Source organism: Pezoporus wallicus, unplaced genomic scaffold (genome assembly GCF_028554395.1).
Source record: "Pezoporus wallicus isolate ANWC-B61680 ecotype Strahan unplaced genomic scaffold, APGP_CSIRO_Pwel_v1 contig_5958, whole genome shotgun sequence".
NCBI lineage: Eukaryota > Metazoa > Chordata > Aves > Psittaciformes > Psittacidae > Pezoporus > Pezoporus wallicus.
This window is the reverse complement of record NW_026638491.1, coordinates 145,015-161,900: the sequence shown is the minus strand read 5'-3', so window position 1 is coordinate 161,900 and position 16,886 is coordinate 145,015. Positions and strand designations below refer to the sequence as shown.

General features: G+C 36.7%; 1 protein-coding gene across 2 annotated transcripts in view; it reads right to left on the bottom strand.

The window, feature by feature from the left end:
* Nucleotides 1–1,968: 1,968 nt before the first annotated feature.
* Nucleotides 1,969–16,886, bottom strand: part of FAR1 (fatty acyl-CoA reductase 1) — a 32,161-nt gene continuing 17,243 nt past the window's right edge. For both annotated transcript variants that reach the window (XM_057410897.1, XM_057410896.1), the window contains exons 5-12: nucleotides 16,166–16,343; nucleotides 15,078–15,122; nucleotides 14,837–14,955; nucleotides 14,261–14,328; nucleotides 12,688–12,859; nucleotides 5,937–6,066; nucleotides 4,459–4,586; nucleotides 1,969–2,456 (exon numbers count right to left, since the gene is read on the bottom strand). In XM_057410897.1, the coding sequence (XP_057266880.1) occupies nucleotides 2,294–2,456; nucleotides 4,459–4,586; nucleotides 5,937–6,066; nucleotides 12,688–12,859; nucleotides 14,261–14,328; nucleotides 14,837–14,955; nucleotides 15,078–15,122; nucleotides 16,166–16,343 (1,003 nt within the window). In that variant the 3' untranslated portion in view covers nucleotides 1,969–2,293. The remainder of the gene's footprint in view (nucleotides 2,457–4,458; nucleotides 4,587–5,936; nucleotides 6,067–12,687; nucleotides 12,860–14,260; nucleotides 14,329–14,836; nucleotides 14,956–15,077; nucleotides 15,123–16,165; nucleotides 16,344–16,886) is intronic.

Sequence of the window (16,886 nt, the reverse complement as noted above, 5' to 3'; positions counted from 1 at the left end):
GGGGTTTTAATTGGCAAATGTTTAAAGAGTAAAGGCTAAATATCCGTATGTTTAAAGCAATCCTTTTCTTCTTTATTCAAAAGAATAGATTTCTAAGCGCTGTTTTGGACCAGAATCAGTTCATTGGCTTCATAGTTTTCAGTATTAACAAATCAACATTAAGAATATCATGTTTAATAAACAACTAAAATTCCTAAGTTAATTGCTTCACAGAATCATTTTCCGAATATGATGTATTTGTCTTTTGCAAACTTCAGCCACATGCCAACACAGGACAAAGGGTGTCATTGGATAGTAGGCACCTCTGGAAAAAGAGTTTACAATTCAGGAATGCTTAAGCATACTTTCAGGTCTAGTAAGATATTTGGGGCAGGCAACTAAAAATGTAATACACCTAATGTATTTGTTAAAGCGTAACATCTTCAATCACAGAAGCCATAATTTATTTTCAGCCACAGTCAGAGGTCTCTCACACAAGGTGTGGTCCTAGACCACTTAGGGTTTTCATCACTACCTTTATATATACACAGGTAATTTTAAAAAGGAATTACAACTTAACTACTTACTACAGAATATTTTGCTTCAACAAGGAAGCCATTTATCTTTTCAAAAAGAGATATACATCTTCACAAAAGGTGTTCTTTTTAAAGTAAGAGTTTTCACAGGAATAGCAAAATAAGTTCTTTACATAATTCAAATAGGCAAAAAAAAAAAAAAAAACAAAAAACTACCAAGGGCAAGTATAACATAGCTCTTGTGTAATTACGTCTTTATTTGCCTCTCCAAGCAGATTCAAGACATATTCATCAGTATAAACTGATTTTAATGAACAAGCACTGGGCAATGGTGCCAGTCAGTGCATCAGTTAAGAGGAACATTACAGTATTCTCAGAATTCTGTGCAATCAAAATTTAAAGGGATCATCATATATTGCCTTAAACAAGGATTCAATCTTTTCTTACAACTTGCTAGGTTTTTTAACTATCTTCCCTACTGAAACAAAGTAACACGCAGAGAAAAAACCCAGGTTTCTTCGTAATTAAACCTAGTAGTTTCAGTTAAAAGTTTCATTTTGAAGCAAGGTACATCTTGCTCTGCATGCTGAGTGAAATGAGTTTATTGGAGCAGGGATAAGAGAGTGTGCTTATGCATTGGTGTTTTCCATATATCAAATTTCATAGGTCAGAGATTTAAAACATTATTAATTCATGAAGCACTCACTAGCATTGCTTAGAATTTAAAAACAGGTATACCTCAATGAAAGCCTATAGTTTGTCCAACTACTGTTACCAGTAATATAAATAGCAACTAAGCATAATAAATTCCTTTCAAATACCTTCTGAAGTCAGAAGTGTAACAATAAAAGGCTGGCTTTGTGTTGCCAATAAGAACCATTAAAAAAAAACAAAAACAAAAAAAAACCCACACCAAAACCCAAACAGATGGTCAATGACTTCAGTCTTATCCCCCAGCCCTCTACACCTTCTGTATCCCATCCCCCTGGGGTTATATTTCCTTTTATCTACTCTATGATAGGATCAATTCTGATTTCAGAGAAGCAAATTGCTCATGCTGACATAAATATAAGTTAGACACAGACAATTTCAAGCACAGAACTGAATCACCAAGTGTATTCTGAAAACCAGACTGGACAAAAGGCCTTTCAGTAATTAAGGAAGGTTTTGGTTTTTGGGTTGTTTTTTTTTTGTTTCTGTTTTTTTTGTTTTTTTTTTTAAAGCAAAGTAGGCACCATTGTTGCATCCCTACTTTGATAAGAAGGGAAGAAGTGGCAAAAAGGCAAATTACAAAAGTCCTCAGGTTTTTTTTCCCCAGGAGATCTACCATCATTTATACGATTTTGCAACTTCCAAATCCCTTTGCAATTTAGAAGAATTTCAAATAAACAGGTTTACAGAAACTAACAACTACTAAGTCACAATATTTATCTTGCTCAATGTGGAGTAAAACTTAAAAGAAAAAAGTTAAGGCAGATTTCAAACAAACACGTTCCAAATTGCACAGTTACATTGGTCAGCGGTTTAAAATGTTTCCCCAGGTCAAAGAGTTAAAGTTATTTAAACGTTTGCCTAATGCCAATTCATCCTGGCACTTGACCATTTTATTCTGTTTCCAGGAAGATACACAACTAACATTACATATACCATACTGTATATTTTGTACGTCAATGTAAGATGACATTATGCTTTTACAAAATGTGAGATGACTACATGTTACAGGCTTTGTGCAGTTAGACCACCATATGCATAGATGTCCTAATGCTAAATTCTCTTCTTCAGTATCTCATAGTACTGGAGGCTCTGAAGTACGAGAGGAACTTGTAACACAGACTAACCACAAAGTACCAGATATTTCGTGCCATTTGTGATCTTGCAATAAATATACGCCAGATCAGGATCACAAGAATTGTATTGAAGCCGTAACGTATATTTCTTAACCTAAGAAGAAAAAAAAAAAAATAATTAAAAGCCAAGGTGCCAAGACTTGTGGCAAAAAAAAAGAACACTCAAAAATTAACTTCTAATGGAGAATTTAACTTGTACATCTATTCATCTCAAAACGTACTATGAGTGGTATTAACTGAATGATCGAAGTAAGCTGGCAAGCAAAGGATCAGAGAAGGTTTTTCCATAGTTCACTGCTGAAAAGTGAAACACACGATACCTAAAGAATGGAGCCAGCCGTATAGCTAACCACAGGTATTTCTGCTTTAAAGTTGGTTGATAAAGCCTCTTAAAGCCAAGGTCACACACACAGTTACTTAGCTATAGAAGGCTGCCATCCACCCCAAAACCAAGGAAATATTTAACACTATGAAATCCCCTCCTCTCCTCCAGATTGTAAAACTTGATATATATGCAGAAGTAACTCCAACTGCTGTTGACAACACACAAAAACATCATAGGATTTTCTAGCCACAGAGCTCAGTCTTCCCTGCAATTTTAAACTCATTCTTTCTCAGCGAACTGTATTTTAAAGATTAGGAAAAACCAAGTGTCCTTTCATGGCAACTCTGAATTTTAGTAATAATCTCACAGGAAAAGACAGAAGCTTCAAGACAAAGAGCAACCAGAATTTACTCTGATTTCTTAGAACCAGAGCAATCTCTTTGGTTCAGTAGATTATGACCGTTTGTATTTTAGAGACAACTTGATCTAAGGAAATACTCACTGCCATCGTTTTACAGGTAGGCTTGCTGTTATTATAGCAAGACCTTCACCTACATACCTTATCTGCACTAAAAAAATAGTCTAAATTTCAGTATTACAAAAGTAAAGCTCACTTTTCTATTTGAGAAAAAAATTCACCCAGTAGCTTCCTAGAGAAGCCACATCCCCTAGCCTACCAGATCTGGCTAATGTTGAAGCACTGGACTCAGTTAAAGAGTTAAAGAGTTAAAAGCTAGGTGCTAACAGAAGAGACCAAATACTTCAGAGTGAATATAGGCGAGAACCTAAACCTCTTGCTAAAATAATCCACTTATAAACTGAGCACTGAGGACAACCAGATACTGTTCAAATACAAGGCTATTTCTCATGTTATTTTTGGTACACTCCTTTGTAGGGAGAATGTAAACAAAGTCCCATTTAACAGCATCTGAATAAACTTAAAGCAAAACCAGAAGGGAACACCTCCTCAGCTATTCCCACCATTATCAAAGATTACCATCTTCCAAAAGTGTATTTGAGATTGTAATGTATCATTCCAATCCACAACTGCAAATCACTGTCTTTAGAAGAATGACATAAGTAATGACCTTGACCACTTCTCTTTGTGCTGTCAGGATAGCAGATGTGAGGTAGTGTTGCACGACAAGAATAATCACTTTTGTCTCTTTAATGCGGTAAAAAGAAAATGTCTACAACCATCTTTATAAATCAGCCAAAAATAAACCAGGGACAACTGTGCCAGTAAAACTCCGGACACTAGCAGCTACAGAGGAAGTGGTAAGAAAAGTCATCTTCGAACACCAAAAATCAGATTTTTCAGCTCGGAGGTGGAGAGTCCATGACTGTTTACTCGCCTGCTCTTGGAGGCAAAGGTCTCACTCCCAGAAGAAATAACCATTGTTCTATTAAACCTTCCTAACTGAACAAGCCATTCTGACCTTGAGTTACTGCTTATCTTTGTAACTTCCAAAAGACACTTGGGTAATCAGAAATCTGGACTGCAGCATATACTAGTCAGAGCTACAACCCTAATACCAGACTAATATTGTAACTGTCAGGACTGAGAGCGACTCAGGAGTGACAAATAAAACAAGAAAGATTACATCTGGCTTCAGAAAACGCTTCAGGCCACTGGACTGGAACAGAAAAATTCTGGAAGACGTGAGCAGGTGCTATAAAGAACAATTAAGTTGTAACATGGAAAAATAGGACTTGACAAGAGCTGGAAAACACAAAATACAAATGAAGAAAAATATAAATTTATACTTACTTGTTCAAATGTTTCCTAGCTGCGGGAAGGCCAGACATTTCTTCATTCAGCACGTATTTCTTTGTTCCCATGCAGTAATTTTCCATGTATTCTGCCCAATGTAGCTGTCGAACATCAAAATTAAACACCTGCATAAAAGAAAAGCTTTCCCTGTTAGTTGCCTAAAAATTCAGTTGTTATATATAGTAATTTAAAGGAGAAGAAAAAATGCTTTTACCAGATAACTCAAATTTGTCTTTGATGCAAGAAAGTTATCATTTCCTTAATCACAAGATTTAGATCCCATTTCTGACTCAACTGCCAGCTTCTTACATATTCTCTTCCAAACTCCAAGTATTTCATGTCTTATTTTTCCTCCTCAGTGGTAATATTCTTCCCTGCACTTCAAAATGCACCACTTTCCCATTTCATCTGTGTGTAAGGAATTCCACTCTAGAAATAACTATTTCTATTCTTGTTTCCTTTTAAGCAACAAGACAGTTCTAATATGCTATAGAACAAAGACTGCTCTCTGCCAAGTTCACTGATAAAACAGGACTTTTAGATGTGCTTGTAGTTATACAGCTGTATTTAAAAAAAAAAACCAAACACCAAAACCTATGTATCTTCAGGAGATATAAATCCAATAAAATTAATCGAATTTTGGGGACCACAGTGAATACATACTATGTCTGACTTCTTTTATTTTTTGTTATATTTACTCTCCCCTGTCCTGCCAAGGAGGGAGAATGCTACTACAGCTTTAAGGTCAACCCACCACACAGGTGTTTGATAAATACGGTACAAAAATAGACTATCATAATCAACCACACACAGTGGGAAGACTAAGGTTTTTTTCATTCAAGGTATTTCATTCCCTCTTACTCAGACCCTGCACTCAAGTTTTCCTTCCTCCTTAAGATCCTCCAGGGCTTTTCTGTCATGCTGCTTCCATTACGCTTCTCCCCCTGCACAGGGCAGCTTTAGTCACACAGCAAAAGCATGCTTCAGAAAGAAGTGAGAGAATTTACACTTGTATTTCTTACACACAGCTTTCTGGCCAAACCATGAGAACAGTATATAAAATTTGTTATCGGTTTAAAAACAAGCAAGAAAGTCCCTCAAAATCCACTTCCTGTTTCCTCAGAAGAGATTGTCAAGAACTAAAGCCTTGTTTTATTCATGATGTAGGTAAAACTAACAGCTCAATATATGGGCAACACCAGATTACATGATCAGGCAACTCCAAAGACAACCATCTTTTATATCAGGCCTCCTTCCAGAGGGTCCTGCCTTTCCTTGTCTCTGATCACACCAATGATCTAGCACATAACACAGTCCTGTTCTATGTGACAGGAATCTCTAGTGCCGAGTTAGTACTAGTGATAGCTCCACGGTACAGTAAAGCAGCAGTCCCAACAGATGTCCTTTTTCAATCTTGAATAAACGAGCTTATATTTTACTTTCAGTCTCCATGCCCAGATCACACAGTTACTTGCCTTTTTGTCTTCAGGGCTCAGCTGGTTCATTAGCATAGTCATATTTTCAGTATTCCAAATCCAAGAATTGCTTGTAAAGTATTCTAACAACATCATGGCCTTATGAAGACGTGTTATTGTTTTCATCATCCTATAGTCCAAGGCATGGAATGTACAGGTTACATGGCAGTAATAATTAGTTCAAATAAGAACAGCAGACTAAGATTGTAATTTTTTTTACCCTCCAACCCCACACCCCTATGTTAACACATCCCATCTTGCTCTGTACCCAAAGGATGTTATATTCCATCAAGAAGGTATTTCTGCATGTTACTGAAATGGATCTTGGCTGTCCAATCTTTATATAGAATCAGAAATTACAGAAAAGTCCCTTTTTCTTAATCATACTTCACACTGCAATAGTAAGTTACCACCTCTCCCCCGCCCTTGTTGTTTTGTTGGGGTTTTTTTAAAGGGAAGAAAACCATTGTTTTCCATTGGTAATCCCTAGTTCTGCACACACACACCACTTTTCCCTTCAGCATAGCGGAATATCTGGTACTGAACAATATGACTGCACTGAACAATTTTACCTGACAAGTGTTAAACTGCACAGTGCAGAAAATACACGCAATAACTAACTTTAAGCAAAGAAGTAAGTTTCCCTGATCATTTTGAACACTATGCAAAACCAGATCTCTAACAAACCAAAATTGGTTTATTAAGATCACTAAGAGAGAAAGGCTTAAAGCCATCAGAAATACAGCTTAGGCTCTTAACCCTCTGCTTCTTCAGCAAAGGGCAAGAAAATACTTAAGAGCACAGATAAACAATAGCAGCTCCTAAAAGTTAGGTGATCAGTTCTATGCTACTTCAAAATACGCAGAAATACCTTCCATCATCCTTTACTACACATAGGAAGCAATTCTTTAAAATCATCACCTGAAGTACAGAAAAATTATGCTGTAAGGACCAATCTGGGCAGTCTGATCAAAATAGAAACTTATCTGAAGTGCACCCAAAAAACATGAGTCATCCAGCTACTCAGATGCAAAGCCCCACATTTATGACAATTGTTTCAGGTGTTACAGTGCTAGAAATGGACACTCAACTTTAGTAAGTACTAAGTTACCATCACATAACCTAATGCTGTTACATTCCTGCTTTGGGTGCTCAAGGTAGTTCCATCTCACAGATCTGCTTCCAATTCGATCCTTACAGCAGGACACACTGGTCATTTTAAGCAGAGTCGGGGGAAGGGAGGGGAAACAAAGAAAGCAGAACAACCCAGCACTAACAAGAAATGGCTTTCTTAAGGTAAGTTTTGTTCAGCAAGAGTCATAGAAGAAATGCAAACCACCGATTTTTCTCTGAAAGCTGCCTTGGTGCAGAAATAGAATCATAGAATAGTTAGGGTTGGAAAGGACCTTAAGATCATCTAGTTCCACCACCCCTGCAATGGGCAGGGACACCTTACGCTAAATCATATCGCCCAAGGCCTCGTCCAACCTGGCCTTGAACACTGCCAGGGATGGAGCATTCACAACCTCCCTGGGCAACCCATTCCAGTGCCTCACCACCCTCACAGGAAAGAATTTCCTTCTTATATCCAACCTAAACTTCCCCTGTTTAAGTTTTAACCATTACCCCTTGTCCTATCACTACAGTCCCTCATGAAGAGTCCCTCCCCAGCATCCCTATAGGCCCCCTTCAGATACTGGAAGGCTGCTATGAGGTCTCCACACAGATTTCTCTCTTCCAGGCTGAACGGCCCCAGCTTCCTCAGCCTGTCCTCATACAGGAGGTGCTCCAGTCCCCTGATCGTCCTCGTGGCCCTTCTCTGGACGTGTTCCAACAGTTCCATGTCCTTTTTATGTTGAGGTCACCAGAACTGCACACAATACTCCAGGTCAGGTCTCACAAGAGCAGAGTAGAGGGGCAAGATCACCTCCTTCGACCTGCTGGTCACACTCCTTTTGATACAGCCCAGGATACTTGCAGAAGTGATATAGCACATTGTTCCAGAAACTCTAGTCTAAAGGAAGTATTATGTATCACGTTAGTGTCCCCTACTGTCACTAATGGCTGGCATCTCAGTATCTAAAGGAATACTGAAAAATGCCTCTTTCTTCTCATGAAATGGAGTAATAGAAGTTGCAGAGGCCATTGAAAAAGTAAAGTATAGCTAAAGCACAAATAGTTTTCATTAAACCCCAAAGAAACCTATCTAGAGTAATTCAGAGTTGTATTATAATTTTAGACCACCAGCTAATTTTATTAGTAGATGTTCCTAGATGCTTTCAAACACCTGTTCTTAGTTTCATCAGTTGGGCAAGGTGGCAAGAGTGGAAGCCAAGTTGAACCACAGCCCCTTCCAACTGAAAAATAATCAGGAATATAGACTGTACATACAAAACATATCCTGCACTAAACAAGACTAAACTGAAATTAAAAACACTGTCTCATTATTTAAGTAAAAAAAAAACTCAGAAAAAAAACTCAAAACTTGCAAAGTAAAGGTCTCACTGGTCAGATAAGCCAGAAAAACCTTACAGAAGAATGGCCTGAGTAACAGGCCAAACAGGACACAGTGGTTAAAGGCTTACACTTTTTGCAGAGGTCTGTCCACTGACAGTCTTAACTAAGCTGTTGACTTAACTTGTACCTGCTCAATTTCTGTTCTTATGGTAAGCTGGAAGAGCAGCAAGTTTTAGACTGCTACAGTTGAGGAAAACCTGTGCCTCCGCAAAACACTAAATGGTGCAAATTATTATCTGATCAGACAAATGTTGATTTTGAGCTTGCTGCTGGCCACTGACATTCATTTTAGCTCTTTTCTGTAAAGAAAAGCTAAACTTAATTTGAACTAATACAAAGTTGCTGTCCCTGTTTACAGATACAGTTTTAGAGCATAGCTAAGCCAATTAAGAAATAAAATTTTTAAGCATCTAGTGGATAAAAGGAGTCCTACCTCAGCTGCAGGTTTCTCTCCCCCCTCCAACTAAACTGGATTTAATGACTGGACACAACTGCTGATTAAATTCAGTCAATTTTTTTTTTCCTCTCCATAAGGCTGATATATGAGCCTAAAGAATCACATGTCTCCACATTCTCTCAACTGCTAAATCAATTACAGAGTTGGCAGAAGAGGGCCGACTTTCTTGGTGACAGCTTGTTATCTGCACTAAATGAACATGAAACTATACTTTCTTTTTTTTTTATAAATAGTAAGATGACAGATTTATTTCAGAAATATCAGCACTGTCATTTAGTGGACAGTCATGTAGCTCTGGCAGACTAAACTTTATAAACTTCAACGGCACCATATTCCTCCTGCAAATGGGACTACACACAACTAAGAGCATGAACACACATAACCAAACTTTATGCCAAAACCTGAAGATCTGAAATGATAAAAGATGCTTTATATTAAGTTTGAAGCAGTTTTAAATTGACAGATAAGAAATTATGGCCTTGACATCATTCTACGTACATGAACCACACCCTTCCTTTTGCTTTTTAAGGAGGAGTAAGAGAACATGAATTGTTGGAGAAATCACCGAACTACAAATTTAAATACTTCATGCCACATTCTGTTCTTCCAGTAAATATACCCCACTGCTGGGAGTATATTTAGAGGCCTTTAGATTTCAAATATATGGGATTAGTATTAAATAACATGGTTCTGTTGTGCTAAGCTCTATGCAAAGTTAAAAGCAAGATCTATGCCTAATATTAAAGGTAATTAGAAAATCAGCAAGCTTTGCTATGCAATTATGTATATGCATGGCAAGCAACTGATAATACTATCCTTAAACTTAGATGTTAAGGATTATCACCACTATTTCTGTAACTGCACAATGCTATAACAGTATTCAGTACAAAATATTAACTCTTCATTATGACAATCCTTATTGTACCTGTTTTTTCCTATAAATTTCAGATTATATTCATTACTTCTTCCTATCACAGAATTGTTAAATTTAAGGAACTTAAATGAGATTTAAAAAAAAAAAAGGCAGAACTTTTTCCACCTCACTACAAAAAAAAAAAAACAAAAAACATTGTTTCCACAAGTAATGTGCAAAAGAATGATTTCATATTGCAGAAAGTTAACAGTAAGTTTCCAAAAAAACCTGAACAGGAAGACTTTTTGATTATGAGCCTTTAGTTCTAAAGAGTCATAGGCCCAACCTATTTCTTCTACTTGTTAAAAATTTCTTACTCAGTTGCAGCACAGTATTGTGACAGTATGACAACAGTGCAGTTAAACCTACTCAGTAATTGCATTACTTAGAGGTTTTCCTACATTGCACACAAACACCTCAGAAATGTATTCTGACTCAACACAGAGAGGGCAGGCCATTGACCACATGATGTCAAGTTTTGGCTAATTCTACATTTTTACTACACTGCTCAAGTTTTCTGCTAAATAGTGATGGAAAACATCGTATTTCAGATTACGCCAGCCCTTTTTCTCTCAGAACAGCACTGTACTGAGTTTAAGAATTGCCACTAGCATTTCCAAGTCTTTAGAATTTTCTCAGTACATGCTACCTGGCAATTAAGACCATTATGCCAATTGGACAGAATGACCACAGCAACAGTGGGACATCCTTATACCATGACTGTCTTCAATCCATCAGTTAAAGCAGCTTTCAAAGTTGGAGTCAGAAGACTAGGGGGAAAAAAAAAAGTAGGCAAGATCTGTCTCAAATTTATTCTATTATTAAAGCCCACTAGGGTTTAACACTGCTTGTGTCTATGTCCTGCTTGTGTCTATGTATTTTCTTCTGCTGCTCTTATTGCAGGTTCCCATTTTTTAAATGCTTGAAGGAAAAAAAAGAGTAATAATGAAAGGTACATTCCTGTAAGTGGGTTGGGTATCAAACTGAAACCTTTTCTTTCAAGTGCATTTGAGTAACTTTTGTGAATGAATAACAGCTTGCTTTAGTTGAATCTCACACATTTCCTCCAAACTGAAAATCTTGTGCATGATAGGAAACTCCCCCACCCACTGTTATATTAAACTAATTTGAAATAATCTTAACAGTAATAATTCATAGGCTAGAAAATACATATTTAATGTCACCAACTGTACTAGTACTGATAAAGTCCTAAATTCCATCTTTGGACATCAAGGAAGAACTCCAAGAAAAGCAAAAACAAGACTCAACATTCCCACTGCTAACAGCATTCTAAACAACATGATTATTCTCAGCTTGTTTTACTCCTACTAGTGTAATACTTAAAAGACTGAACATCTTTTAAAGATTTATAGGATTCTGGAAGCTCTACTTCCTAACCATTTGAAAGTCAGCAGGGTTGGCATTTATATTGTAACTGGTTTTAGTGACTAATGGTCTCTACATCTGCCAGAATTCCTATCATTTTTTTATTAAGAATAAATTTCAAAAGAACCTAAAAGCTAGGAACTTGTACATTCAAAACCTTCTTTTGTTCTGAAAAGCTTACATCTTTTGAACATATCCTGATCTTCCCACAGCCTCTAGCACAGCCTCCTGCCATTACTGTTGCTGTATGACACTACTGAGCAGGATTTGAACAACAGAACCCAAGCACTTTGAGAAGCTTTCTCCTACAAACCACTTACATGGCTTCTTTCTACTGATCCACTGCCAAGCCTCTTAGAGAACTGACTGTTCTCACAGAACAACTGACCTGAACTACAGGACAGTGAATGAATACTCACTTGTGTTAATACACTGTCACCAGAGTGAAGATTTTTTATAGACTCTGAAGACAAATACTTCTGAAAACATATGTAATGAGTTACAATCGTATGGCTTGGCAAATCTGAAACAAACTGAAGTGACACCTTATATTCCTTCTATATAACTTCATTTAGCCTATTTAACAGAACTATGTCATTTTCACCACTGAAGAGGTTAGGCAGATACTAGCGTAAATATTATAAACTGAACGGAATGTCAAGATGATACAAACCAACAGATCAAATTGTATCATCTACAGGAATAACCTGTAATTAACAACTCCATCTCCCGTTCCATTTTCAGTTTATAAGAGCAACAACAATCTTTATGCAAGCCACTTTCTAGAGTTTAATGACTGACTGGGACACCAAACCAAGATGTATGTTGAACAGCATTGTTGAGCCAGTCATTAATCTCTTCGAAACGCAGCCATTGGATTGTTATTGCTTGCAGTTAGTAAATCTAGACAGTGCTCATGCCATGTCTTCTTCACATGTCTCCACCACCTTGCCAGCAAGGTATTTTTAGGCCTGTCCTTCTTACCATGGTTTATGACCTGTCAATCTGAGCAAAAGATCGTGCAAAAATGCAGGCATTGTATGGCTGACTGCAGTCCAGTATTGATACAAGAGGGGGTTGGATTGAAAAGTTAAATTAGGGTGCCTTACTGCACTTTCTAATGGATTTATCTGGAAACTCAAAGTAATGTGGCGTCCTGTGGGAAAAAATAAGGATCAACATATTTTGACTGTTTATTATTCAAGAATAAACATCACTTTCTAGATCCTTTAATTTAGTCTACCTTAACTATTCAAACCCCCAAACTATCCAACAAAGATATCCTCATTTTTCCTAGAAAATTCAGTCACTTTGAATTCAAGGACCTGTTCTCAGGAGAAAAAAGCCAAGATTTAAGTCACAAAGCATTCAGGGGAAGGAAAAAAAAATATCTAAAAATCATCAACATAAATCATAGTGTAAGCATAGCTTTGTTTAAAAGTCAGAGGTACAGACAAGACAGATCTAGTCACCATTACCTTGGGCTTCTTCCAGTAATCCTGAGGTAGATATCATACAGGAATGCTGGGGCCTTATGGCTTACAGCAATCCAGTAATGATATAAAAGGTGATTGGAAGTTAGATTTACATTGGGCCGTCTGAAGGCCTGTTCGAGAGGATTCCTCTTGAAAGTAGAAATTACATGGTATTCTGAGAAAGAAAAGTTGCGTAACAGCTTTGATAATAACCATGTAAAATGTAATGGTTTTCAAAGTACATTACAGTGTACAATATTTACGTCAGTACAACATGTAAATAACCACCCTAACTTCTCTAAGATTCTCAGAAACTAAAACAAAGTCATAAGCCTAACTTGAAAGGCTGTTGTACTGGTTCCTATTATAATCAAGAGGTCTTTTATGTCTTCATCTTCAGTATCATATTTTTCTTGTAGCTTCTCTCTCTGTTCCTCTTCCCTATCTCAAAAGTTGTTTTAAAAAACTGACAGCAATTTAAAACAAGTTATCCATATTTAACCGTTAAGAAAAAGGCAATCAGGATGGGACTCCATGTGAAACTCCTGCCGACACCTGAAAATACTTCACAACAGATATGCAGGACCAGTGTCTTAAGAAGCCCTGTTGAAATCCACTGCTTATAACATCAAGCTGTTGTTTACAGACTGTGTTTAAACACCCAGCTCAAATTGGGATATAAATTAAGTCAGCAATTTTCCAAGTTTGGCTGAAGCAATAGCAAATAAATACATATAAAATGGGTAAAAGCAAGTAAAAAGCAAAGTAGTAGAGAGAAGTAAAATAGATTTAAGTACTAAAGAAAAAAATAATTATCTGATCTTAAGAATTCTATTTCTAAAAAACTGAAAGCAAATAAAACAGATTTACGATGCCAGCCAGCTTGTATTGCTATTTATAACGAAAACTATTTCAAAGCTTTTGGCATCTGGGTTACATTCCAGTCAGCATATCCAAGAGTTGAAAATAGGTAGCCATTCTTTCTTAAAAATTACTTTTCCACGTACATGAACAGTTGAAGTCTCATGTAACTATCTGAATATTAAATCAACTTAAGACAAAAACAAAGAGCTACACAAGTGCAAAACTATTCTTCCCATACCTCTCAATTTATGCAGATATACATAACATGCGATTGTGGGCTGTTTATCCACATGCATTTGTTAAGGTCAATGTTAAACCCAACATCACTATCGCTCTTCTGTGCAATGCTTTACTCTGCTCACTACCCACAATCTGCAGATTATGTCATGGCACCAAACAAAAATCAGTGATCCCGTAATTCAAATTATAATGAAATTAAAAACAAAAAAAAACAAAAAAAAACACCAAACAAAAAACCCACACACACAATCAAGAACAAAATGAAAATGCGATAATGCTGCAAGGCGAGAGAATTAACAGTGGAAGATAATGAAAAAGCACAATACACTACAAAATTGAGAGGTATGCCTGTTGATTTCAATATTGATTTCAATAATAAAAATGCACTATCACCTACTGATTATAGCCCATGCTTGTATTATTCAACCTTACTTTTCTATTAAAGCATATGAAAAAAAGAAACATAGCATACCAACTTCACCCCAGTGGAAAGGATTGGTGCCACCTGTTGTACAGTTATATACCATGACATTTCTCGGTCTGGAGGGAAAGACAAAAGTGAAGTTAGAAGACAACCTACCTTTTGAAAAAAGAGGCAAGATACACTTATCCGTTATCAAAGTTACCCTTTCCCTCAACAGCATCATTTACATAAAGCAGAAAGCTCCTATCATGTTGGGTTTTTTGCTTTTTATATCATCCAGTATTTTTCTCCTTTAACTCCTGTATTTCTTTTCTTTCGGAGAATCATCACCTACTTTACTGTAAAATGTACTGAATACAAAACCCAGGAAGAAATTTGCAGGCATAGCTTGTACAACAGTATCAGTAGGTGATGTCTTCTTTGCCATAAGGAAGTTACACTTTGAGGGGCTAACAGCGTTAGAAACTTAAATTTCTTTGTCCTGGGGGAACAGCAGAACACTGATTATAAGTTCAAAGACTGATTTATTAACACACACACACACACACTATAATTTCAAAATACTTCGTACTCTCTATTGTCACCTATATAGCTAAACCTATATAGGTGCATATACAGTTATACCTATTCACTCCAGAATACCAGGCTGCGGCCAGTGTCATATTAACAGCAACATCTACTGGAACAAGATCTGCTAGCGCATTGTTGGAAGCTCTCATTGTTCGAAGAATTCCCTTTCCTGCCTTAAAGAAAAAAAAAACAGCAACAAGAAAAATAAAAGAGACAGAAGATCCACCAATAAAACATATGAAGCTTTCTCGCCTTTCAAAAGGAAGAAAAAAATTTAAGTACATTCAGTACTTACAGCAATGATGACACCACTAGGTCCATTGAAGCTATCAATCCATCCCTATTACAAACAGCAGGAAGGGAAAGGTTTTGGTTAGAGATTACTGAAGTCAGGAGTTTCAAGTGAAAACCTAAACTTTCTACAAGCTTAACGGGTGGAAAGAAAAGAGAACACAGAGGAGAAAGATACCAAGTTCCATATCTCTAAATTAAGTTGTTCCCTGGCAATATTTGGTGGTATAATAAGTTATGATTCAAAAAAGATCTACCTGTAGATTCACAGGTCCTTTTAAGAGAGATGCTAGCTTGTTTATTTCCTAGTGAGCAAATTGTAGGGCATTGTCTGTATAAACATGTTTATGTTGAAAGTATTCAAGCTTACAAGTTTTTTAGACTAGCTTCTAGCAACTCCTAGAAAACAGATAAGCAGTTTTGCTATCTTTCATTAGTTTTTTCATTCTTCAAACAGGAGATATTCTTCTTGATGATCTTAAGGTCCTTTCCAACCCTAGCTATTCTATGATTCTTCAGCGACAGCATTTAGATGCTATATACTTACTGTACTACTCAAAAAGGTATGAAAGGCAATTATTTAATAGACATTGAGAGATATTCAGTCTTGAAGTGGAGAAGTTACTCCAACACTGACCTCCCTTATAGAAGGAAGTATATGTGCTATCAGTATAGCATACAGTACTTAGAACTTACGTCATATAACTCAAGCCTACACAGTTTGACTAAAAGTGGAGCCAAAGCATCTTTACATCCTGCAGTCCTCAATTTTCTTAATCACCCTTTGCAGGTACTGATATACCAAAGCATCTTGAAGAGAAAATTAGTTGAAGATATACAGAACCATCAACAAAAAAAGCTGACAATTCAGTTCACAGGTAGAATAGTATCTCACACTGTGACAGGCTTAGAAGTAAGTTACCCTTAAGTTTCTTACATAACAATACCGTATTTGACAGCTTTTGTACAGGTGTTATCCAGAAGCAAACTGACACAACTTCATAGTCTAAAATACTTTCCATTACAACGCTGGATAAACAGTCAGTATGTACTACAGTTTATAAGCAAGATGGTCAGGTGAAAATGACTTACAGGAAAAGGCTCCTTCCAGCTAGCACCAACAATAGATGGCCTTATAATGGCTGTGTTTAATTTTGCACCTTCTTGTTGTACTATATATTCAGCCAAGGCTTTTGTATATATGTAAGTATTGGGTCTGTCACCTATCAGTTTTGGAGTAATATCATTCACCAGGCCATCATCCATCCATCTAAAGAAACAAAATAAGAGGCAAGTATAAATTACTGCATGCTGCTTCAGTTGAGGGCACACGTAATTAGTTAGTTACCACAAATTTCTTTCTCCTTTAAAGAAAAAGGGATACAGACTGAAATTAAAACAAGTTTCTCAGTAAAAGAAAGGAGAATTGCATGTTTGGTGTCCACTAAGAGTGGTATGCTACTATTTACTTCTTTAATTTCTTGGGCAGATTACTTAGTTACTTAAGCAAAATAATTTGTTACACATTAACTATAGAGCAAGTTGTATATTCCTTTACAATAATACTAATTCTATCAACCAAGTTCTCAAACAAGAAGTGCATACACAGCAAGTTAGTCTTTGGAACACAGGCACACCACTTCTCAGTTAGCATTACATGATTTAGAAAGTGATGCCACTGCAAAGCAGTCAGTCTCGGCTGCATTACAAGCATCACCTGTACCTTTATGGTGTTAACCTATCATCTCTGAAGCAAGCTGATCATCTTGTTACTTCCCTTAGTTTAGTGAAGTTTTGCAAATTCAGCTTGCTT